At 41.8% G+C, this 26,309-nt stretch overlaps 1 protein-coding gene across 1 annotated transcript in view; it reads left to right on the top strand.

Moving 5' to 3' along the window:
* NUP188 (nucleoporin 188) overlaps positions 1-26,309 on the top strand; it is a gene marked incomplete in the record, with an annotated part of 235,410 nt that overhangs the window by 137,386 nt on the left and 71,715 nt on the right. Inside the window, 1 exon segment of the mRNA XM_053696185.1 lies at positions 317-445. Within this exon segment, the coding sequence (XP_053552160.1) occupies positions 317-445 (129 nt within the window).

The raw sequence follows: 26,309 nt of genomic DNA, 5'->3' as shown, positions 1-26,309 counted from the left end.
GGGCACACTAATATGTTAGTGCCTGCGATTCTTGCATTACTCACCTTCCATAATAATGTGTTTATTAAACACATAGGTAAAGTCTCATTTGAGAACAGCAATACATAGCTGGGGATTGGCAGAGTTGTGTGACTACACTTGTGATTAGCTGCCCAGCCTGTAGCTCCCAAGCAGGACTTTACCTGTGTGTTTAACCCCTTTGCAGAGCTTAAACACAGTGTTTTATGTTGTGGATAATTTAGAAATGACGTGCTGTATTGAATTCGTTTGGGACTGATATCTCTAATGCATCGCGTGTCCCCCTCGTGTGTTTCAGCTCTGCCCCTAGTCTACAGCAGCTGTGCATCTTCAGCTTGACCAGCACAGAGGCAGGACAAGCGATTATTAACATCATGGGGATCGGAGTGGACACAATTAATGCAGTGATGGCTTCTCAGACTGGCAGGTGGGTGTGTTCTATACAGCTACATAAATCCCAGTAACAACGAGCGCTACTTAGTGTCCTGTTACAGATGTTTCCTAGGTTTGTTTTTTTGCCTCTCCTGAAAAGGTTTAAAATTCATATTGAACCTGATTAAAATCTCAGTATTCTGACTGATTACTGGCTGTGTGACGGACAATAATGTTCATTTGTAAAACTGTAGTGCATGTGAAATATCCTCTGTTACATGTTAATAGACAATGATCTTTAATATTGTGCTCACTCCCTTGGAGTTATTTAAGAGTCGGCACTGATTGGCAAAACTGCAAGTCTGTAAATAGCACTGAAATAAATCTTTAGAGGTTTAGATACATGGTAATCACAGGAAAAATAAAAGTAAAAAGTGTGTTAATATAACAGTGTTGGTTGTGCAAAACTGGGGAATGGGTAATAAAGGGATTATCTATCTTTTTAAGCAATAACAATTCTGAAGTAGACTGTCCCTTTAATGCGTCAGTAAACACTTAGTATATTAGGTTACTGTAAAAACCTTATAATTACAGAGTATGTTTTGAATACATTTTGACTTTGTTTGCTGAAATTGTTATTCAATAGCTAAACTCCCCACCACTTGACGTATTTGGAGGAGACAATCTAGGCTTGTTACACAAGTAGAAATGATGGAAGGTTAGGCTTGTTACACAAGTAGATATGAAGCAGGGTTATGCTTGTTAAACCAGTAAATATGAAGCAAGGTTAAGCTTGTTACTCAAGTAGAAATGATAGGTTAGGCTTATTACACGAGTAGATATGAAGCAGGTTTAGGCTTGTTACAAGTAGATATGTAGCAGGGTTAGGCTTGTTACACAAGTATATATAAAGCAGGGTTAGGCTTGTTACACAAGTAGATATGTAGCAGGGTTAGGCTTGTTACACAAGTAGATATGAAGCAGGGTTAGGCTTGTTACACAAGTAGATATGTAGCAGGGTTAGGCTTGTTACACAAGTAGATATGAAGCAGGGTTAGGCTTGTTACACAAGTAGATATGTAGCAGGGTTAGGCTTGTTATACGAGTAGATATGTAGCAGGGCTAGGCTTGTTACACAAGTAGATATGTAGCAGGGTTAGGCTTGTTACACAAGTAGATATGTAGCAGGGTTAGGCTTGTTACACAAGTAGATATGTAGCAGGGTTAGGCTTATTACAAGTAGATATGAAGCAGGGTTAGGCTTGTTACACAAGTAGATATGAAGCAGGGTTAGGCTTGTTACACAAGTAGATATGAAGCAGTGTTAGGCTTGTTACAAGTAGATATGAAGCAAGGTTAGGCTTGTTACACAAGTTGATATGAAGCAGGGTTAGGCTTGTTACACAAGTAGATATGTAGCAGGGTTAGGCTTGTTACACGGGTAGATATGTAGCAGGGTTAGGCTTGTTACACGGGTAGATATGTAGCAGGGTTAGGCTTGTTACATGGGTAGATATGTAGCAGGGTTAGGCTTGTTACACAAGTAGATATATAGCAGGGTTAGGCTTGTTACACGAGTAGATATGAAGCAGCGTTAGGCTTGTTACACTAGTAGATATGAAGCAGGGTTAGGCTTGTTACACAAATAGATATGTAGCAGGGTTAGGCTTGTTACACAAGTAGATATGTAGCAGGGTTGGGCTTGTTACACAAGTAGATATGTAGCAGGGTTGGGCTTGTTACACGAGTAGATATGAAGCAGGGTTAGGCTTGTTACACAAGTAGATATGAAGCAGGGTTAGGCTTGTTACACAAGTAGATATGAAGCAGGGTTAGGCTTGTTACACAAGTAGATATGTAGCAGAGCTAGGCTTGCTACACAAGTAGATATGTAGCAGGGTTAGGCTTGTTACAAGTAGATATGAAGCAGGGTTAGGCTGGAAATATCTTAATTTTTAAAGTTGGAGGGACATGAGACTAGCGATGTGCTCGTGTATCCTTCATGAGGATCTAATTGTAGAAGTAAGCAGCGGCTCACTCCGTCCTGATATTCTCGTACTCTGATTCCTGTAGTAGATCCGCTCTCTAAGATCTTAGCAAATCCATAATTTGTTTTCATGATTCAGATTCAGAAACAATTTTAAACAATTTAATTCTATTAAGTTTGCTACATTCTCTTGGTATTGTTTGTTGAAAATGCAGCAATGCACTACTGGGTACTAGCCGATCACATTTTGGGTCTGATTATCTAAATTTCGCCGGATCATACACCGTCTTTTCATGCCGACCCTCGCAGGTCTTGTGGAATTATCTTTAAAAAGTTTCAGTTCCTGCGAGTGGTGAGATGTCTCCTATAGAAAGTAATTGGAGTCCCATGAAAAGGGAAACTTCACTGGGTTAGTAGTGAGCAGGGGGCGCACGTTATAAATTAAATCCTGCATCAAAAAAACGCATTACGCTGCTTTCTGTGTATAACATCTTACAATCACCTCTATTTTCCTTTACGTGTGTTTTTCTATTCGAGTATTTAAGTATTTTTGTGTATTTTAGTTTGTGAGAAAAAACAGCGAGATCTGTAAGGTGGAAATATTTAGATAATTACACTGGGATTAGAGAGACAATTTCATATTTGCCCATGTTCTGTACATTTTACGATAAAACAACAATTACACTTTGTATTTTGTACTTATAAAACATAATTTATGTAAGAATTTACCTGATAAATTAATTTCTTTCATATTGGCAAGAGTCCATGAGCTAGTGACGTATGGGATATACAATCCTACCAGGAGGGGCAAAGTTTCCCAAACCTCAAAATGCCTATAAATACACCCCTCACCACACCCACAATTCAGTTTAACGAATAGCCAAGTAGTGGGGTGATAAAGAAAGGAGTAGAAAGCATCAACAAACTAATTTGGAAATAATTGTGCTTTAGACAAAAAAATCATAACCACCATAAAAAGGGTGGGCCTCATGGACTCTTGCCAATATGAAAGAAATTAATAAATCAGGTAAATTCTTACATTATGTTTTCTTTCATGTAATTGGCAAGAGTCCATGAGCTAGTGGCGTATGGGATATCAATACCCAAGATGTGGAACTCCACTCAAGAGTCACTAGAGAGGGAGGGATAAAAATAAACAACAGCCATTTTCCGCTGAAAAAATAATCCACAACCCAAAATATCTTAAAACATCAGCAGAATAATCAAACTGAAACAGCTGCCTGAAGAACTTTTCTACCAAAAACTGCTTCTGAAGAAGCAAATGCATCAAAACGGTAGAATTTAGTAAATGTATGCAAAGAGGACCAAGTTGCCGCTTTGCAAATCTGATCAACTGAAGCTTCATTCTTAAAAGCCCATGAAGTGGAGACTGATCTAGTAGAATGAGCTGTAATTCTCTAAGGTGGGGCCTGACCCGACTCCAAATAAGCTTGATGAATCAAAAGCTTTAACCAAGAAGCCAAGGAAATAGCAGAGGCCTTCTGACCTTTCCTAGGACCAGAAAATATAACAAATAGACTAGAAGCCTTCCTGAAATCTTTAGTAGCTTCAACATATTTCAAAGCTCTCGCCACATCCAAAGAATGTAAAGATCTCTCAAAAGAATTCTTAGGATTAGGACACAAGGAAGGGACAACAATTTCTCTACTAATGTTGTTAGAATTCACAACCTTAGGTAAAAATTTAAATGAAGTCCGCAAAACCGCCTTATCCTGATGAAAAATCAGAAAAGGAGATTCACAAGAAAGAGCAGATAGCTCAGAAACTCTTCTAGCAGAAGAGATGGTCAAAAGGAACTACACTTTCCAAGAAAGTAGTTTAATGTCCAAAGAATGCATAGGCTCAAATGGAGGAGCCTGTAATGCCCTCAAAACCAAATTAAGACTCCAAGGAGGAGAGATTGATTTAATGACAGGCTTAATACGAACTAAAACCTGTACAAAACAGTGAATATCAGGAAGTATAGCAATCTTTATGTGAAATAAAACAGAAAGAGCAGAGATTTGTCCCTTCAAAGAACTTGCAGACAAAACCCTTTTCCAAACCATCCTGAAGAAACTGTAAAATTCTAGGAATTCTAAAAGAATGCCAGGAGAATTTATGAGAAGAAAACCATGAAATGTTAGTCTTCCAAACTCGATAATAAATCTTTCTAGAGACAGATTTACGAGCTTGTAACATAGTATTAATCACTGAGTCAGAGAAACCTCTATGACTTAGCACTAAGCGTTCAATTTCCATACCTTCAAATTTAATGATTTGAGATCCTGATGGAAAAACGGACCTTGAGATAGTAGGTCCGGCCTTAATGGAAGTGGCCAAGGTTTCCAACTGGACATCTGAACAAGATCCGCATACCAAAACCTGTGAGGCCATGCTGGAGCCACCAGCAACACAAACGATTGTTCCATGATGATTTTGGAGATCACTCTTGGAAGAAGAACTAGAGGCTGGAAAATATAAGCAGGATGATAACACCAAGGAAGTGTCCGTGCATCCACTGCTTCCGCATGAAAATACCTGGACAGGTATCTGGGAAGTTTCTTGTTTAGATGAGAGGCCATCAGATCTATCTCTGGAAGACCCCACATCTGAGCAATCTGAGAAAACACATCTGGATGGAGGGACCATTCCCCCGGATGTAAAGTCTGACGGCTGAGATAATCCGCCTCCCAATTGTCTACACCTGGGATATGAACCTCAGAAATTAGACAGGAACTGGATTCCGCCCAAGCAAGTATCAGAGATACTTCTTTCATAGCTTGGGGACTGTGAGTCCCACCCTGATGATTGACATATGCCACTGTTGTGATATTGTCTGTCTGAAAACAAATGAACGGTTCTCTCTTCAACAGAGGCCAAAACTGAAGAGCTCTGAGAATTGCACGGAGTTCTAAAATATTGATTGGTAATCTCGCCTCTTGAGATTTCCAAACCCCTTGTGCTGTCAGAGATCCCCAAACAGCTCCCCAACCTGAAAGACTTGCATCTGTAGTGATCACAGTCCAGGTTGGGCGAACAAAAGAAGCCCCTTGATCTAAACGCTGGTGATTTAACCACCACATCTGAGAGTGTCGAACATTGGGATTTAAGGATATTAATTGTGATATCTTTGTATAATCCCTGCACCATTGATTCAGCATACAAAGCTGGAGAGGTCTCATGTGAAAACTAGCAAAAGGAATCGCGTCCGATGCTGCAGTCATGAGACCTAAAACTTCCATGCACATAGCCACTGAAGGGAATGACTGAGACTGAAGGTGCCGACAGGCTGCAACCAATTTCAAACGTCTCTTGTCTGTTAGAGACAGTCATGGACACTGAATCTATCTGGAAACCTAAAAAGGTGACCCTTGTCTGAGGAATCAAGAAACTTTTTGCTAAATTGATCCTCCAACCATGTTTTCGAAGAAACAACACTAGTTGATTCGTGTGAGATTTTGCAGAACGTAAAGACTGAGCTAGTACCAAGATATTGTCCAAATAAGGAAACACTGCAATACCCTGCTTTCTGATTACAGAGAGTAGGGCACCGAGAACCTTTGAAAAGATTCATGGAGCTGTTGCTAGGCCAAATGGAAGAGCAACAAATTGGTAATGCTTGTCTAGAAAAGAGAATCTCAGGAACTAATACCCTTGCTGAACAAAACGCAGAATAGTCCTTATAGTCAAAAATTTTAAAGTTGGTACTCTTACATAACGATTCAAAATTTTCAGATCCAGAACTGGTCTGAATGAATTTTCCTTCTTTGGGACAATGAATAGATTTGAATAAAACCCCAGACCTTGTTCCTGAAAAGGAACTGGCATGATTACCCCTGATAACTCCAGGTCTGAAACACATTTCAGGAAAGCCTGAGCTTTTACTGGATTTGCTGGGATGCGCGAGAGAAAATCTCACAAGAGGTCTTACTCTGAATCCTATTCGGTACCCCTGAGAGACAATGCTCTGAATCCATTGATTTTGGACAGAATTTATCCAAACATCCTTGAAAAACCTTAATCTGCCCCCTACCAGCTGAGCTGGAATGAGGGCCGCACCTTCATGCAGACTTAGGGGCTGACTTTGGTTTCTTAAAAGGCTTGGATTTATTCCAATTTGAGAAAGGCTTTCAGTTGGAAACAGATTCCTTGTGGTTAGGATTTGGTTTTTGTTCCTTATTTTGACGAAAGGAACGAAAACGATTAGAAGCCTTAGATTTACCCTTAGGTCTTTTATCCTGAGGCAAAAAAACTCCCTTCCCCCCAGTAACAGTTGAAATAATAGAATCCAGCTGAGAACCAAATAAATTATTACCTTGGAAAGAAAGAGATAGCAATCTAGACTTAGATGTCATATCAGCATTCCAAGATTTAAGTCACAAAGCTCTTCTAGCTAAAATAGCTAAAGACATGGATCTATCATCAATTTTGATAATATCAAAAATGGCATCACAAATAAAATGATTAGCATGTTGCAATGAGCGAACAATGCTAGATATGTCAGAATCCAATTCTTGTTGCGCTAAATTCTCTAACCAAAAAGTTGATGCAGCCGCAACATCAGCCAAAGAATTTGCAGGCCTTGGAAGATGACCTGAATATAAATAGGCTTTCCTTAGATAAGATTCAAGTTTCCTATCTAAATGATCTTTAAAAGAAGTACTATCTTCCATAGGAATAGTGGTACGTTTAGCAAGAGTAGAAATAGCCCCATCAACTTTGGGGATCTTTTCCCAAAACTCTATTGAAATTGCTGGTAAAGGATACAATTTTTTAAACCTTGAAGAAGGAATTAAAAACGTACCCGGCTTATTCCATTCCTTAGAAATCATATCAGAAATAGCATCAGGAATAGTAAAAACCTCTGGAGTAACCACAGGAGGTTTAAAAACAGCATTTAAACGCTTACTAGTCTTAACGTCAAGAGGACTGGCTTCCTCAATATCCAAAGTAATTAAAACTTCTTTTAACAAAGAACGAATATACTCTATTTTAAATAAATAAGTAGATTTGTCAGTGTCAATATCTGAGGATGGATCTTCTGCATCAGATAGATCCTCATCAGAGGAGGATAAATCATTATGTTATCGGTCATTTGAAATTTCATCAACTTTATGAGAAGTTTTAAAAGACCTTTTACGTTTATTAGAAGGCGGAAATTCAGACAAAGCCTTCTGAATAGAATCAGTAACAAATTCTTTAAAATTCATAGGTATATCATGTACATTAGAAGTTGAAGGAACTGCAACCGGAAATGTACTATTACTGATGGACACATTATCTGCATGTAAAAGTTTATCATGACAACTATTACAAAAGACATTCGGAGACATAATTTCCACAATCTTACAATAAATGCACTTAGCTTTGGTAGAACCGATGTCAGGCAGCAAAGTTCCAACAGATACTTCTGAGACAGGATCAGATTGAGACATCTTGCAAAATGTAAAAGAGAAAACAACATATAAAGCAAAATTATCAATTTCCTTATATGACAGGTTCAGGAATGGGAAAAAATGCAAATAGCATAGCCCTCTGACATAGAAAAAGGCAAGAGGCAAATAGCAATGGGGTATTAAATTAATGAAAATTTTTGGCGCCAAGTATGACACACAACGTAACTGAACATTTTTTGGCGCCAACAACATCCGGAAATGACACACTCGCGTCACTAACGACGCAACCCTGTGTAAGGACTCGGCGTCAACTACGACGCCAGAAATGACGAACTTGCGTCAACGGACGTACTTTTGCGCCAAAAAATTATTGCGCCAGGAATAGCATTTGGCGCACCCGCAGGCCTAATACTGCCCGCAATTTGCAAGAAAAATGTAGTCAATTTGAAAAAAGACTAAACCCCAGGTAAGAAAAAATATTTCTTAATATGTTTATTTTCCCAAATATGAAACTGACAGTCTGCACAAGGACAATACATATATTTAGGACTTTATATAAATGCATAAAGTGCCAAACCATAGCTGGGGTGTCTTAAGTAATAAAAAACATACCAAAAAGACACCCATCCACATATAGCAGATGGCCAAACCAGTACTGAAACAGTTATCAGTAGAGGTAATGGTTTATGAGAGTATATCGTCGATCTGAAAAGGGAGGTAGGAGATGAATCTCTACGACCGATAACAGAGAACCTATGAAATAGATTTCCCGTGAGGAAAACCATTGCATTCAATAGATGATACTCCCTTCACATCCCTCTGACATTCGCTGTACTCTGAGAGGAATCGGGCTTCAAAATGCTAAGAAGCGCATATCAATGTAGAAATCTTAGCACAAACTCCACCTACATAGGAGACAAAGTTTGTAAAACTGAATTGTGGGTGTGGTGAGGGGTGTATTTATAGGCATTTTGAGGTTTGGGAAACTTTGCCCCTCCTGGTAGGATTGTATATCCCATACGTCACTAGCTCATGGACTCCAATTACCAATTACATGAAAGAAATACAAATTTCCATCTAAAGGGGAGGAGAGTCCACTGCTTCATTCATTACTTGTGGGAAATACTGAACCTGGCCACCAGGAGGAGGCAAAGACACCCCAACCAAAGGCTTAAATACCTCCCCCAGTCATTCTTTGCCTTTCGTCACAGGAGGTTGGCAGAGAAGTGTCAGAAGATTTCGGAGTAGTCTCTTATGGAGGGTACTACTCTTCGGGATGGGACTGGAGTTTTAAGTAGTCCTGTCAGCCTCTCAGTTAGAGCTTGGGTGAAAGTTAGAGTCCTGAGATGCAGGGAGAGTCTTTCTGCGAAACCATCCCGACTCATTTTAACAGCTCCTAAGCAATCGGCGTTGACGAGTTTCGCTGCCTGCTTTCTACACTCAAGTCCATGTCAGGAGCGATGCTACTACACTGTCACACTTGAGAGGCCGTGTTCCTGTTCCACGGCATAGATTCTGGTAAGATTGTTTCATTTTTTTATACACATAATGATAAAGCAGAAGACAGGGTCACAGTGTGATACCTTTTATCTTTATCCCCTTAATGACCGAGGACGTGCAGGGTACGTCCTCAAAAAAAAGGTAGTTAACGCCTGAGCACGTACCCTGCACGTCCTCGGTGTGGAAAGCAGCTGGAAGCGATCCTGCTCGCTTCCAGCTGCTTTCCGGTTATTGCAGTGATGCCTCGATATGGAGGCATCCTGCAATAACCTTACATGGCCATCCGATGCAGAGAGAGCCACTCTGTGGCCCTCTCTGCACCGGACATCGATGGCCGGTATCGTTGGTGGGTGGGAGGCGGGTGGGCGGCCATCGGTGTGTCCTGTGACATCAAGGGGGCGGGATCGGAGGCGGGACTGTTAGGGGGCGGGGGCGCGTGCGTGCACGGAGGTTGGCGGGCGGGCGCGTGCACGGGCGGGAGCGGGTGGGAACCGCTACACTATGGAAAATATTGTTAGGAAAAAATGCTCAAATCTTGTTTGTGCAAAAGCACAAAAAGAGATCTTGGAGGGATGGGGGGTTGGTTTTGTGTGGGGGGAAGCTACACTACAGAAAATTTTAATAAAAATTAAAAAAAAAACATATTTTCTTCTAAACTGGGTACTGGCAGACAGCTGCCAGTACCCAAGATGGCGCAGATTAAGTTAGAGTGGGAGGGTTATAGAGCTGTTTGGGGGGGATCAGTGAGGTTGGGGGCTAAGGGGGGGATAGTACACAGCAGCATATGCAAATATGCTTTTTAAAAAACACAAAAAAACAACAAATATAGCTTTTATTTTAGTACTGGCAGACTTTCTGCCAGTACTTAAGATGGCGGGGACAATTGTGGGGGAGGGAAGAGAGCCTGATGTTTCAGGTGGGAGGCTGAGCTCTACACTAAATGTGATATTAACCCTGCAAGCTCCCTACAAGCTACCTAATTAACCCCTTCACTGCTAGCCATAATACACGTGTGATGCGCAGCGGCATTTAGCTGCCTTCTAAATACCAAAAAGGAACGCCAAAGCCATATATGTCTGCTATTTCTGAACAAAGGGGATCCCAGAGAAGCATTTACAACCATTTGTGCCATAACTGCACAAGCTGTTTGTAAATGATTTCAGTGAGAAACCTAAAATTGTGAAAAATTTAACGTTTTTTTTAATTTGATCGCATTTGGCGGTGAAATGGTGGCATGAAATATACCAAAATGGGCCTAGATCAATACTTGGGGTTGTCTACTACACTAAAGCTAAAATTACCCCAAAAAGCTCCCTACATGCTCCCTAATTAACCCCTTCGCTGCTGGGCATAATACACGTGTGGTGCGCAGTGGCATTTAGTGGCCTTCTAATTACCAAAAAGCAACACCAAAGCCATATAAGTCTGCTATTTCTGAACAAAGGGGATCCCAGAGAAGAATTTACAACCATTTGTGCCATAATTGCACAAGCTGTTTGTAAATAATTTCAGTGAGAAACCTAAAGTTTGTGAAAAAAATTGTGAAAAAGTGAACAATTTTTTTTATTTGATCGCATTTGGCGGTGAAATGGTGGCATGAAATATACCAAAATGGGCCTAGATCAATACTTTGGGTTGTCTACTAAAAAAAAATATATACATGTCAATGGATATTCAGAGATTCCTGAAAGATATCAGTGTTCTAATGTAGCTAGCGCTAATTTTGAAAAAAAAATGGTTTGGAAATAGCAAAGTGCTATTTGTATTTATGGCCCTATAACTTGCAAAAAAAGCAAAGAACATGTAAACATTGGGTATTTCTAAACTCAGGACAAAATTTAGAAACTATTTAGCATAGGTGTTTTTTGGTGGTTGTAGATATGTAACAGATTTTGGGGGTCAAAGTTAGAAAAAGTGTATTTTTTTTCAATTTTTCCTCATATTTTATATTTTTTTTCATAGTAAATTATAAGATATGATGAAAATAATGGTATCTTTAGAAAGTCCATTTCATGGCGAGAAAAACGGTATATAATATGTGTGGGTACAGTAAATGAGTAAGAGGAAAATTACAGCTAAACACAAACACCGCAAAAATGTAAAAATAGCCTTGGTCCCAAACGGACAGAAAATGGAAAAGTGCTGTGGTCATTAAGGGGTTATAGAATCAAGGGTTAATATCCCTGGTAGGGGGATTATTTAACAGGAGTGGTTTATACATAATATTGTTTATTGTGTCACTGCTGCGACATGTGTGAGATGAGGCTCTGGCAATGAGTGGACTTTAGTTTCACTTCCAGGAGTATTTGTGTGGCAGATTTGGCGTGTTTTCTCCCTAGTGCAGGGACGGTCCTGCAAGTCATTCCTTCTGATCGCGTGTGGCCTACTCAACTTCCTGCTTGACCGGCGGTGCAGGAGACGAAACGGTTTCTGTGGTCCGGGTCATAGGAGGCGGTGAGTGCCCCGGACATTGGAGGTTATAAAGGTGCCATTTTTTTATATTTATAACTAGTCTGTAATAAAGCCGTAAGCTATGGAGGACTCTGGCGTGTTAGAGGGTACTCCCTCTTCAACTAAGTCTAGTAATTGTGTTTCTTGTGAGGAGGTTCCGGTAGATCCGCCTGCTCAACTATGTTCCACATGCCTTGATAAAGTCATGGCAAAGGATCTCTAGTACTACTGAGCCTTCTACCTCTGGGTTCTTCGGAGGACGTTCCTTCTGGGTCGGAGTCTGTCATCTAAAGCTCCGACTGCAGAGGAGCCTGACTTTCGATTTAGGATGGAAAATTTGCGCTTTTTGCTGAAGCAAGTGCTTGCTACCCTCGAGGTTCTGGAACCGAAGCTGCCAGAGGAACCTTTGATTCCTAAGCTTGATAAAGTATATGAGGACAGGGTGGTGCCTCAGACCTTCCCGGTTCCTGTTAAAATGGCTAACATTATTAAGAATGAATGGGAGAGATTAGGTTTTTCCTTTTCCCCTTCTTCCTTTAAGAAGCTTATCCCCGTCCCGGACTCTCAGCTCGAGCTATGGGGGACTGTCCCTAAGGTGCATGGTGCTATCTCTACGCTCCCGAAGCGGACAACGATTCCTCTTGAGGATAGTTTGTCGTTTAAAGAGCCCAAGGATAAAAAGTTAGAGAACATGTTAAGAAAGATGTTTCAACATACAGGGTTTGTTCTTCAGCGGCGGTAGCTGCGGTTGCTGGAGCTGCGACTTATTGGTGCAAAGCTCTGTCTGACATGGTCGAGAGGGAGACTCCCCTCGACGAGATACAGGAGAGAATTAAGGCCTTGAGGGTCGCTAATTCTTTTATTTGTGGTGCCAATATGCAAATTATTCACCTGAACACTAAGGTGTCAGGTTTTTCTGTATTAGCCTTCATGGTCTGCGGACATGACCCCTAAGTCTAGACTGCTATCCCTTCCATTTCAGGGAAAGATCTTGTTCGGTCCAGGATTGGACGTGATCATATCCACGGTTACGGGAGGCAAGGGAGATTTCCTACCACAGGATAAGAAGCTTAAGCCTAAGGGATCTACTTTCTCTTGTAAGGTGTATCCAGTCCACGGATTCATCCATTACTTGTGGGATATTCTCCTTCCCAACAGGAAGCTGCAAGAGGACACCCACAGCAGAGCTGTCTATATAGCTCCTCCCCTAACTGCCACTCCCAGTCATTCTCTTGCAGCTCTCGACAAGAAAGGAAGTATCAAGAGATATGTGGTGAATTAGTGTAGTTTATCTTCAATCAAAAGTTTGTTATTTTTAAACGGTACCGGCGTTGTACTGTTTTTACCTCAGGCAGAAATTAGAAGAAGAGTTCTGCCTGAGATTTTTGATGATCTTAGCAGGTTGTAACTAAGGTCCACTGCTGTTCTCACACATAACTGAAGAGTATGGGAAAACTTCAGCTGGGGGAATGGCTGGCAGGATTACCTGCTCTGAGGTATGTTCAGTATATTTTTTTCTGGAGAGATGATAAGGTCTAGAAAATGCTGACAGTGCCTGATATATTTAAGGTAAGCCTGATTACAGTGATTTAACAAACGACTGGCATCATGCTTGCAGTAAAGGGTAATATTCATATTCATGTTTATTGCTCTTATTACTTAGTATGTAAAACGTTTGCATGAGATATAAAAAACGTTTTTTTACTGAAGGTGATAAATCTTTATTTGGGGCCTTGTTTTCCACATGGCTGATTAGATTTCTCCTAGGAGTAGTTATTTATGGCCCTTTCACTTTGAGTGCATGGTGGGAGGGGCCTATTTTCGCGCTCTAATTGCGCAGTTGTTTTTGCAGTCTGAGACATCCAGCTTCCCTGAAGGAGTCCCCTGACATATAGGATCTCTGTAAAGGGTTTTTGTTGCTACAAAAGTCGTTTTAAGGGCAGGTAGGAGCCACAGTAGAGCTTTGGCAGTTTGTTTGTGACTGTTTATAACGGTTTTATCGTTTTTCTGATTCGTTTTTGAGCCTGAGGGGTTAATCATCCATTTGCATGTGGGTGCAATGCTATTTTAGTCTATTATACACACTGTAAAAATTTCGTAGAGTTTACTGCTTTTTTTCACTGTTTTGCAGTTTATGTGATTGTTTTTTTCCCTTAAAGGCACAGTACCGTTTTTTATATTCTGCTTTTTCACATTTATTAAATTGTTTTTCAAGCTTGCTGGTCTCATTACTAGTCTGTTAAACATGTCTGACATAGAGGAAACTCCTTGTTCATTATGTTTAGAAGCCATTGTGGAACCCCCTCTTAGAATGTGTACCAAATGCACTGATCTTACTATAAATTATAGAGACCATATTCTGGCTTTAAAAGATTTATCACCAGAGGAAATTGACAAGGGGGAAGTTGTGCCGACTAACTCTCCCCACGTGTCAGAACCTATAATTCCCGCTCAGGGGACGCCAAGTACATCTAGCGCGTACTATGCAGTGCCTGTTTACACTGATGTTTTTCCAATCCCTAAGAGGTTTTCAGAAATTATTACTAAGGAATGGGATAGACCAGGTGTACCGTTCTCTCCCCCCCTGTTTTTAAAAAGATGTTTCCTATAGATGCCGCTACACGGGACTTGTGGCAAACGGTCCCTAAGGTGGAGGGAGCAGTCTCTACCCTAGCGAAGCGTACAACTATCCCTGTCGAGGACAGTTGTGCTTTTCTAGATCCAATGGACAAAAAATTAGAGGGTTACCTTAAGAAAATTTTTATTCAACAAGGTTTTATTCTCCAGCCTCTTGCATGCATTGCCCCAGTCACTGCTGCTGCGGCCTTCTGGTTTGAGTCTCTAGAAGAGGCTTAAGCTAGCCAATTCGTTTGTTTCTGACGCCGTTGTTCATTTAACCAAGCTAACGGCTAAAAATTCAGGTTTTGCTATTCAGGCGCGTAGGGCGCTATGGCTTAAATCCTGGTCAGCTGACGTTACTTCAAAGTCTAAGCTTCTCAACATTCCCTTCAAGGGGCAGACCCTATTCGGGCTTGGACTGAAGGAGATCATTTCTGATATTACTGGAGGAAAAGGTCACGCCCTTCCTCGGGATAGGTCCAACAAATTAAGGACCAAACAGACTAATTTTCGTTCCTTTCGAAACTTCAAGAGTGGCGCAGCTTCAACTTCCTCTAATACAAAACAAGAGGGAAATTTTGCCCAGTCCAAGCCGGTCTGGAGACCTAACCAGGCTTGGAACAAGGGAAAGCAGGCCAAAAAACCTGCTGCTGCCTCTAAGACAGCATGAAGGATGAGCCCCTGATCCGGAAACGGATCTAGTAGGGGGCAGACTTTCTCTCTTCGCCCAGGCTTGGGCAAGAGATGTCCAGGATCCCTAGGCGTTGGAAATTGTGTCCCAGGGATATCTTTTGGATTTCAAAGCTTCTTCCCCAAAAGGGAGATTTCATCTCTCACAATTATCTGCAAACCAGATAAAGAGAGAGGCATTCTTACATTGTGTTCAAGACCTCCTAGTTATGGGAGTGATCCACCCAGTTCCAAAGGAGGGACAGGGGCAAGGCTTCTATTCAAATCTGTTTGTAGTTTCCAAGAAAGAGGGAACATTCAGACCAATCTTAGATCTCAAGATCTTAAACAAATTTCTCAGGGTCCCATCCTTCAAGATGGAGACTATTCGAACCATCCTACCTATGATCCAGGAGGGTCAATATATGACTACCGTGGACTTAAAGGATGGTTATCTTCACATTCCGATACACAGAGATCATCATCGGTTTCTCAGGTTCGCCTTCCTAGACAGGCATTACCAGTTTGTGGCTCTTCCCTTTGGGTTAGCCACGGCACCAAGAATCTTTACGAAGGTTCTGGGGTCACTCCTAGCGGTCCTAAGGCCGCGGGGTATAGCAGTAGCCCCTTACCTAGACGACATTCTGATACAAGCGTCGAATTTTCAAATCGCCAGGTCCCATATGGACATTGTTCTGGCATTCCTGAGGTCTCATGGGGGGAAGGTGAACGAAGAAAAGAGTTCTCTATCCCCTCTCACAAGAGTTTCCTTCCTAGGAACTCTGATAGATTCTGTAGAAATGAAGATTTACCTGACAGAGGCCAGGTTGTCAAAACTTCTAAATTCCTGACGTGTTCTTTATTCCACTTCTCGCCCTTCAGTGGCTCAGTGTATGGAAGTAATCGGCTTAATGGTAGCGGCAATGGACATAGTGCCGTTTGCCCGCCTACATCTCAGACCGCTGCAACTGTGCATGCTCAGTCAGTGGAATGGGGATTACACAGATTTGTCCCCTCTACTAAATCTGGATCAAGAGACCAGGGATTCTCTTCTCTGGTGGCTATCTCGGGTCCATCTGTCCAAGGGTATGACCTTCCGCAGGCCAGATTGGACAATAGTAACGACAGATGCCAGCCTTCTGGGCTGGGGTGCAGTCTGGAACTCCCTGAAGGCTCAGGGCTCGTGGATTCAGGAGGAGGCACTCCTTCCGATAAACATTCTGGAACTAAGAGTGATATTCAATGCTCTTCAGGCTTGGCCTCAGCTTGCTGCGATCAGGTTCATCAGATTTCAGTCAGACAATATCACAACTGTAGCCTACGTCAACCATCAAGGGGGAACAAGGAGTTCCCTAGCAATGTTGGAGGTTTCAAAAATAATTCTATGGGCAGAGGTTCACTCTTGCCATCTATCAGCTATCCATATCCCAGGAGTAGAGAACTGGGAGGCGGATTTTCTAAGTCGGCAGACTTTTCATCCGGGGGAGTGGGAACTCCATCCAGAGGTATTTGCACAGTTGATTCAACTTTGGGGCAAACCAGAACTGGATCTCATGGCGTCTCGTCAGAACGCCAAGCTTTCTTGTTACGGATCCAGGTCCAGGGATCCCAAGGCAGCGCTGATAGATGCTCTAGCAGCGCCTTGGTCCTTCAACCTGGCTTATGTGTTTCCACCGTTTCCTCTGCTCCCTCGTCTGATCAAGCAGGAGAGAGCTTCGGTGATTTTGATGGCACCTGCGTGGCCACGCAGGACTTGGTATGCAGATCTGGTGGACATGTCATCCCTTCCACCATGGACTCTGCAGCTGAGGCAGGACCTTCTACTTCAGGGTCCTTTCAACCATCCAAATCTAATTTCTCTGCGTCTGACTGCTTGGAGATTGAACGCTTGATTTTATCAAAGCGTGGTTTCTCTGAGTCGGTCATTGACACTTTAATTCAGGCTCGAAAGCCGGTCACTAGGAAAATCTATCATAAGATATGGTGTAGATATCTTCATTGGTGTGAATCCAAAGGTTACTCATGGAGTAAGGTCAGGATTCCTAGGATATTATCTTTTCTCCAAGAAGGATTGGAGAAGGGATTGTCAGCTAGTTCCTTAAGGGGACAGATTTCTGCTCTGTCTATTCTTTTGCACAAGCGTCTGGCGGATACTCCAGATGTTCAGGCGTTTTGTCAGGTTTTAGTTAGAATCAAGCCTGTGTTTAAACCTGTTGCTCCACCATGGAGTTTAAATTTAGTTCTTAAGGTTCTGCAAGGGGTTCCGTTCGAACCTTTGCATTCCATAGATATTAAACTTTTATCTTGGAAAGTTCTGTTTTTAGTAGCTATCTCCTCGGCTCGAAGAGTTTCGGAGTTATCTGCTTTACAATGTGATTCCCCTTATCTCATTTTCCATGCAGATAAGGTAGTGTTACGTACCAAACCTGGTTTTCTTCCTAAGGTGGTATCTAATAAAAATATCAATCAGGAGATTGTTGTTCCTTCACTATGTCCTAATCCTTCTTCAAAGAAGGAACGTTTATTACACAATCTTGATGTGGTTCGTGCTTTAAAATTTTATTTACAAGCTACGAAGGATTTTCGTCGAACATCTGCTTGGTTTGTGGTCTACTCTGGACAGAGGAGAGGCCAAAAGGCTTCGGCAACTTCTCTTTGGCTAAGAAGTATAATCCGCTTAGCTTATGAGACTGCTGGCCAGCAGCCTCCTGTAAGAATTACAGCTCATTCCACTAGAGCGGTAGCTTCCACATGGGCTTTTAAGAATGAGGCTTCTGTTGAACAGATTTGTAAGGCGGCAACTTGGTCTTCGCTTCATACTTTTTCTAAATTCTACAAATTTGATACTTTTGCTTCTTCGGAGGCTATTTTTGGGAGAAAGGTCTTGCAGGCAGTGGTGCCTTCCGTTTAAGCGCCTGCCTTGTCCCTCCCTTCATCCATGTCCTATAGCTTTGGTATTGGTATCCCACAAGTAATGGATGAATCCGTGGACTGGATACACCTTACAAGAGAAAACAAAATTTATGCTTACCTGATACATTTATTTCTTCTGTTAAGTGTGATCAGTCCACGGGTCATCATTACTTGTGGGATATTAACTGCTCCCCTACAGGAAGTGCAAGAGGATTCACCCAGCAGAGTTGCTATATAGCTCCTCCCCTCTACGTCACCCCCAGTCATTCTCTTGCACCCAACGACTAGATAGGATGTGTGAGAGGACTATGGTGATATATTTAGTTTTTATATCTTCAATCAAAAGTTTGTTATTTTATAATAGCACCGGAGTGTGTTATTCCTTCTCTGGTAGAATTTGAAGAAGAATCTACCTGAGTTTTTCTATGATTTTAGCCGGAGTAGTTAAGATCATATTGCTGTTTCTCGGCCATCTGAGGAGAGGTAAACTTCAGATCAGGGGACAGCAGGCAGATTAATCTGCAAAGAGGTATGTAGCAGTTTTATTATTTTCTGACATGGAATTGATGAGAAAATCCTGCCATACCGTTATAATGTAAACTCAGCCTTGAATGCAGTAGATGTAGCTGATATCAGGCTGTCATGTATGTATATTTTACACTTCAGTTTTCTGGGAAATGGTACTTCTCTGGCTTTTAAACTGTATACATAGACTTAACCTATTTTGCAGGGACTTGCAATAGGTTTTAAATGACAATTAATTATTGAGGTAAAACGTTTTTTTGCTGGCATGTAAAAACGTTTTTTTCTCTGAGGTACTGGGTGAAAAAATGTTTTGGGCACTTTTTTTCCACTTGGCAATAGTTTTGATTTAAATTAGAGCAGTTCACTGATCCCTCTCACTGTTATGTGTGTGGGGGAGGGGCCATTTTGGTGCTTTCACTATGCATCAGAAAAACTCAGTCAGAGGTTCATTTTCTTCCTGCATGATCCGGTTCATCTCTACAGAGTTCAGGGATCTCAAGAGTCTTTTTTGAGGGAAGTAATCATTCACAGCAGAGCTGTGCTGATTGTATTGACTGTGATATAAAAAACGTTTATTTGTGTATTTTTTTCTGCTGCCTGGGTTAGTTATCATTTGCTGAGGGGAACAATCCTTTGCTAAAACTGTATATTCTGACAAAGATTGATGCTATAACTTAATTATTTTATCTGTTATAATATTTTCTGTGCTTCTTAAAGGCACAGTTCGTTTTCATATTATTTGTAAATTACTTTGAAAAGTATTTCCAAGTTGCTGTTTATTTGCTAGTGTGTTAAACATGTCTGATTCAGAGGAATATCTCTGTGCTATATGTGTTAATGCCAAAGTGGAGCCCAATAGAAATTTATGTACTAAATGTATTGATGCTACTTTAAAAAATAGTCAATCTGTACAAATTGAACATATTTCACCAAACAACGAGGGGAGAGTTATGCCGACTAACTCGCCTCACGTGTCAGTACCTGCATCTCCCGCTCAGGAGGTGCGTGATATTGTAGCGCCGAGTGCATCTGGGCGGCCATTACAAATCACATTACAAGATATGGCTACTGTTATGACTGAAGTTTTGGCTACCTCCAGAACTAAGAGGTAAACGTGATCACTCTGGGATGAGAACAGAGTGCGCTGATAATGCAAGGGCCATGTCTGATACTGCGTCACAGTTTGCAGAACGTGAAGACGGAGAGCTTCATTCTGTGGGTGACGGTTCTGATCCAAATAAACTGGACTCAGACATTTCAAATTTTAAATTTAAGCTTGAGAACCTCCGTGTGTTACTAGGGGAGGTATTAGCGGCTCTGAATGATTGTAACACAGTTGCAATCCCAGAAAAAATGTGTAGGTTGGATAAATATTTTGCGGTACCGACGAGTACTGACGTTTTTCCTATACCTAAGAGACTTACTGACATTGTTACTAAGGAGTGGGATAGACCCGGTGTGCCTTTCTCACCCCCTCCTATATTCAGAAAAATGTTTCCAATAGACGCCGCCACACGGGACTTATGGCAAATGGTCCCTAAGGTGGAGGGAGCAGTTTCTACTTTAGCTAAGCGTACCACTATCCCAGTGGAGGATAGCTGTGCTTTTTCAGATCCAATGGATAAAAAATTAGAGGGTTACCTTAAGAAAATGTTTGTTCAACAAGGGTTTATATTGCAACCTCTTGCATGTATTGCGCCTGTCACGGCTGCAGCAGCATTTTGGTTTGAGTCTCTGGAAGAGACACTTCAATCATCCACACTAGATGACATCACACACAAACTTAAATTCCTTAAGTTAGCTAATTCATTTATTTCAGATGCCGTAGTACATTTAACTAAACTTGCGGCTAAAAATTCAGGATTCGCCATTCAGGCACGCAGAGCTCTGTGGCTAAAATCCTGGTCAGCTGATGTTACGTCTAAATCTAAATTGCTTAATATTCCTTTCAAAGGGCAGACCTTATTCGGGCCCGGCTTGAAAGAGATTATTGATGACATTACAGGAGGTAAAGGTCATGCCCTGCCTCAGGACAAGGCCAAAGCCAAGGCTAGACAGTCCAATTTTCGTTCCTTTCGTAATTTCAAAGCAGGAGCAGCATCAACTTCCTCTGCACCAAAACAGGAAGGAGCTGTTGCTCGCTACAGACAAGGCTGGAAACCTAACCAGTCCTGGAACAGGGGCAAACAGGCCAGAAAACCTGCTGCTGCCCCTAAGACAGCATGAATTGAGGGCCCCCGATCCGGGACCGGATCTAGTGGGGGGCAGACTTTCCCTCTTCGCCCAGGCTTGGGCAAGAGATGTTCAGGATCCCTGGGCGTTAGAGATCATATCTCAGGGATACCTTCTGGACTTCAAATCCTCTCCCCCAAGAGGGAGATTTCATCTGTCAAGGTTGTCAACAAACCTAACAAAGAAGGAAGCGTTTCTACGCTGCGTACAAGATCTTTTATTAATGGGAGTGATCCATCCAGTTCCGCGGTTGGAACAAGGACAAGGGTTTTACTCAAATCTGTTGTAGTTCCCAAAAAGAGGGAACCTTCAGGCCAATCTTGGATTTAAAGATCCTAAACAAATTCCTAAGAGTTCCATCGTTCAAGATGGAAACTATTCGAACAATTTTGCCCATGATCCAAGAGGGTCAGTACTTGACCACAGTGGATTTAAAGGATGCTTACCTTCACATACCGATTCTCAGAAGTCATTACCGGTATCTAAGGTTTGCCTTTTTAGACAGGCATTACCAGTTTGTAGCTCTTCCATTCGGACTGGCTACGGCTCCAAGAATCTTCACAAAGGTTCTGGGCACTCTTCTGGCGGTACTAAGACCGCGAGGAATTTCAGTAGCTCCGTACTTAGACGACATACTGATACAAGCTTCAAGCTTTCAAACTGCCAAATCTCATACAGAGATAGTACTGGCATTTCTAAGGTCGCATGGATGGAAAGTGAACGAAGAGAAAAGTTCTCTCTTTCCACTCACAAGAGTTCCCTTCCTGGGGACTCTGATAGATTCTGTAGAAATGAAGATTTACCTGACAGAGGACAGGTTAACAAAACTTCAAAATGCATGCCGTGTCCTTCATTCCATTCAAGAGACCAGAAATTCTCTTCTATGGTGGCTTTATCGGCCACATCTGTCCAGGGGAATGCCATTCAGCAGGCCAGACTGGTCAATTGTAACAACAGACGCCAGCCTACTAGGTTGGGGCGCTGTCTGGAATTCTCTGAAGGCTCAGGGACTATGGAATCAGGAGGAGAGTCTTCTTCCAATAAACATTCTGGAATTGAGAGCAGTCCTCAATGCTCTTCTGGCTTGGCCCCAGTTAGCAACTCGGGGGTTCATCAGGTTCCAGTCGGACAACATCACGACTGTAGCTTATATCAACCATCAGGGAGGGACAAGAAGCTCCCTAGCAATGATGGAAGTATCGAAGGTAATTCGCTGGGCAGAGTCTCACTCTTGCCACCTGTCTGCAATCCACATCCCGGGAGTGGAGAACTGGGAGGCGGATTTCTTAAGTCGTCAGACTTTTCATCCGGAGTGGGAACTTCATCCAGAGGTCTTTGCCCAAATACTTCCACGTTGGGGCAAACCAGAGATAGATCTCATGGCGTCTCGACAGAACGCCAAGCTTCCGCGCTACGGGTCCAGATCCAGGGATCCGGGAGCGGTCCTGATAGATGCCTTGACAGCACCATGGACCTTCAGGATGGCTTATGTGTTTCCACCTTTCCCGATGCTTCCTCGATTGATTGCCAGAATCAAACAGGAGAAAGCATCAGTGATTCTAATAGCGCCTGCATGGCCACGCAGGACTTGGTATACAGATCTGGTGGACATGTCATTCTGTCCACCTTGGTCGTTACCTCTGAAACAGGACCTTCTGATTCAGGGTGTTTTCAAACATCAAAATCTAACTTCTCTGAAGCTGACTGCTTGGAAATTGAACGCTTGATCTTATCAAAGCGTGGTTTTTCTGAGTCAGTTATTGATACCTTAATACAGGCTAGGAAGCCTGTCACCAGAAAGATTTACCATAAAATATGGCGTAAATACCTATATTGGTGCGAATCCAAAGGTTACTCTTGGAGTAAGGTTAGGATTCCTAGGATATTGTCTTTTCTACAAGAAGGTTTAGAAAAGGGGTTATCCGCTAGTTCCTTAAAGGGACAGATCTCAGCTCTGTCCATTCTGTTACACAAGCGTCTGTCAGAAGTTCCAGACGTTCAGGCTTTTTGTCAGGCTTTGGCCAGGATTAAACCTGTGTTTAAAGCTGTGGCTCCACCATGGAGTTTAAACCTTGTTCTTAACGTTTTACAGGGTGTTCCGTTTGAACCCCTTCATTCCATTGATATAAAGTTGTTATCTTGGAAAGTTCTATTTTTAATGGCTATTTCCTCGGCTCGAAGAGTCTCTGAGTTATCAGCCTTACATTGTGATTCTCCTTATTTGATTTTTCACTCGGATAAGGTAGTTCTGCGTACTAAGCCTGGGTTCTTACCTAAGGTAGTCACTAACAGGAATATCAATCAGGAGATTGTTGTTCCATCCTTGTGCCCAAATCCTTCTTCGAGGAAGGAACGTCTTTTGCACAATCTGGATGTAGTTCGTGCCCTTAAATTTTATTTACAGGCAACTAAAGATTTTCGACAAACGTCTTCCCTGTTTGTCGTTTACTCTGGTCAGAGGAGAGGTCAAAAAGCTTCTGCTACCTCTCTCTCTTTTTGGCTTCGTAGCATAATTCGTTTAGCTTATGAGACTGCTGGACAGCAGCCTCCTGAAAGAATTACAGCTCATTCCACTAGAGCTGTGGCTTCCACTTGGGCCTTTAAGAATGAGGCCTCTGTTGAACAGATTTGCAAGGCTGCAACTTGGTCTTCGCTTCATACTTTTTCCAAATTTTACAAATTTGACACTTTTGCTTCCTCGGAGGCTATTTTTGGGAGAAAGATTCTTCAGGCAGTGGTTCCTTCTGTATAAAGAGCCTGCCTATCCCTCCCGTCATCCGTGTACTTTTGCTTTGGTATTGGTATCCCACAAGTAATGATGACCCGTGGACTGATCACACTTAACAGAAGAAAACATAATTTATGCTTACCTGATAAATTCCTTTCTTCTGTAGTGTGATCAGTCCACGGCCCGCCCTGTTTTTTAAGGCAGGTAAATATTTTTTAAATTATACTCCAGTCACCACTACACCCTTGGCTTCTCCTTTCTCGTTGGTCCTTGGTCGAATGACTGGAGGTGACGTAGAGGGGAGGAGCTATATAGCAACTCTGCTGGGTGAATCCTCTTGCACTTCCTGTAGGGGAGCAGTTAATATCCCACAAGTAATGATGACCCGTGGACTGATCACACTACAGAAGAAAGGAATTTATCAGGTAAGCATAAATTATGTTTTCTCTTGTGGTGTATCCAGTCCACGGCCCGCCCTGTCATTTTAAGGTGTTTTTTATTTTTAAACTACAGTCACGACTGCACCCTATAGTTTCTCCTTTCTCTTGCTTGTCTTCGGTCGAATGACTGGGAGTGGCAGTTAGGGGAAGAGCTATATAGACAGCTCTGCTGTGTGTGTCCTCTTGCAGCTTCCTGTTGGGAAGGAGAATATCCCACAAGTAATGGATGAATCCGTGGACTGGATACACCACAAGAGAAATAAATTTATCAAATTTATTCTTTACTTAAAGAGGTCTTAATTGCATTAGAAATAGAGGATTCTGGTCCTCCTGATACTAAATCTAAACGTTTAAATAAGGTTTTTAAATCTCCTGTAGTTATTCCAGAAGTTTTTCCTGTCCCTGATGCTATTTCTGAAGTAATCTCCAGGGAATGGAATAATTTGGGTAATTCATTTACTCCTTCTAAACGTTTTAAGCAATTATATCCTGTGCCATCTGACAGATTAGAATTTTGGGACAAAATCCCTAAGGTTGATGGGGCTGTCTCTACTCTTGCTAAACGTACTACTATTCCTACGGCAGATAGTACTTCCTTTAAGGATCCTTTAGATTGGAAGATTGAATCCTTTCTAAGAAAAGCTTACTTATGTTCAGGTAATCTTCTTAGACCTGCTATATCTTTAGCGGATGTTGCTGCAGCTTCAACATTTTGGTTAGAAGCTTTAGCGCAACAAGTAACAGATCATAATTCTCATAGCATTGTTAATCTTCTTCAACATGCTAATAACTTTATTTGTGATGCCATCTTTGATATCATTAGAGTTGATGTCAGGTATATGTCTCTAGCTATTTTAGCTAGAAGAGCTTTATGGCTTAAAACTTGGAATGCTGATATGTCTTCTAAGTCAACTTTGCTTTCCCTTTCTTTCCAGGGTAATAAATTATTTGGTTCTCAGTTGGATTCTATTATCTCAACTGTTACTGGAGGGAAAGGAACTTTTTTACCACAGGATAAAAAATCTAAAGGTAAATTTAGGTCTAATAATCGTTTTCGTTCCTTTCGTCACAATAAGGAACAAAAGCCTGATCCTTCATCCACAGGAGCAGTATCAGTTTGGAAACCATCTCCAGTCTGGAATAAATCCAAGCCTTTTAGAAAACCAAAGCCAGCTCCCAAGTCCACATGAAGGTGCAGCCCTCATTCCAGTCCAGCTGGTAGGGGGCAGATTACGATTTTTCAAAGAAATTTGGATCAATTCAATTCACAATCTTTGGATTCAAAACATTGTTTCAGAAGGGTACAGAATTGGCTTCAATATAAGGCCTCCTGCAAAGAGATTTTTTCTTTCCCGTGTCCCAGTAAATCCAGCGAAGGCTCAAGCATTTCTGAAATGTGTTTCAGATCTAGAGTTGGCTGGAGTAATTATGTCAGTTCCAGTTCTGGAACAGGGGCTGGGGTTTTATTCAAATCTCTTCATTGTACCAAAGAAGGAGAATTCCTTCAGACCAGTTCTGGATCTAAAAATATTGAATCGTTATGTAAGGATACCAACATTCAAAATGGTAACTATAAGGACTATCCTGCCTTTTGTTCAGCAAGGGCATTATATGTCCACAATAGATTTACAGGATGCATATCTGCATATTCCGATTCATCCAGATCACTATCAGTTTCTGAGATTCTCTTTCCTAGACAAGCATTACCAGTTTGTGGCTCTGCCGTTTGGCCTAGCAACAGCTCCAAGAATTTTTACAAAGGTTCTCGGTGCCCTTCTGTCTGTAATCAGAGAACAGGGTATTGTGGTATTTCCTTATTTGGACGATATCTTGGTACTTGCTCAGTCTTCACATTTAGCAGAATCTCATACGAATCGACTTGTGTTGTTTCTTCAAGATCATGGTTGGAGGATAAATTTACCGAAAAGTTAATTGATTCCTCAAACAAGGGTAACCTTTTTAGGTTTCCAGATAGATTCAGTGTCCATGTCTCTGACAGACAAGAGACGTCTAAAATTGATCTCAGCTTGTCGAAACCTTCAATCACAATCATTCCCTTCGGTAGCCTTATGCATGGAAATTCTAGGTCTTATGACTGCTGCATCGGATGCGATCCCCTTTGCTCGTTTTCACATGCGACCTCTTCAGCTCTGTATGCTGAACCAGTGGTGCAGGGATTACACAAAGATATCTCAATTAATATCTTTAAAACCGATTGTACGACACTCTCTGACGTGGTGGACAGATCACCATCGTTTAGTTCAGGGGGCTTCTTTTGTTCTTCCGACCTGGACTGTAATTTCAACAGATGCAAGTCTGACAGGTTGGGGAGCAGTTTGGGGGTCTCTGACAGCACAAGGGGTTTGGGAATCTCAGGAGGTGAGATTACCAATCAATATTTTGGAACTCCGTGCAATTTTCAGAGCTCTTCAATCATGGCCTCTTCTAAAGAGAGA

The sequence above is a fragment of the Bombina bombina genome, chromosome 12, assembly GCF_027579735.1.
Source record: "Bombina bombina isolate aBomBom1 chromosome 12, aBomBom1.pri, whole genome shotgun sequence".
Lineage (NCBI taxonomy): Eukaryota > Metazoa > Chordata > Amphibia > Anura > Bombinatoridae > Bombina > Bombina bombina.
Note: the sequence above shows the minus strand (reverse complement) of the source record. Positions and strands in the feature narration are given on the sequence as shown.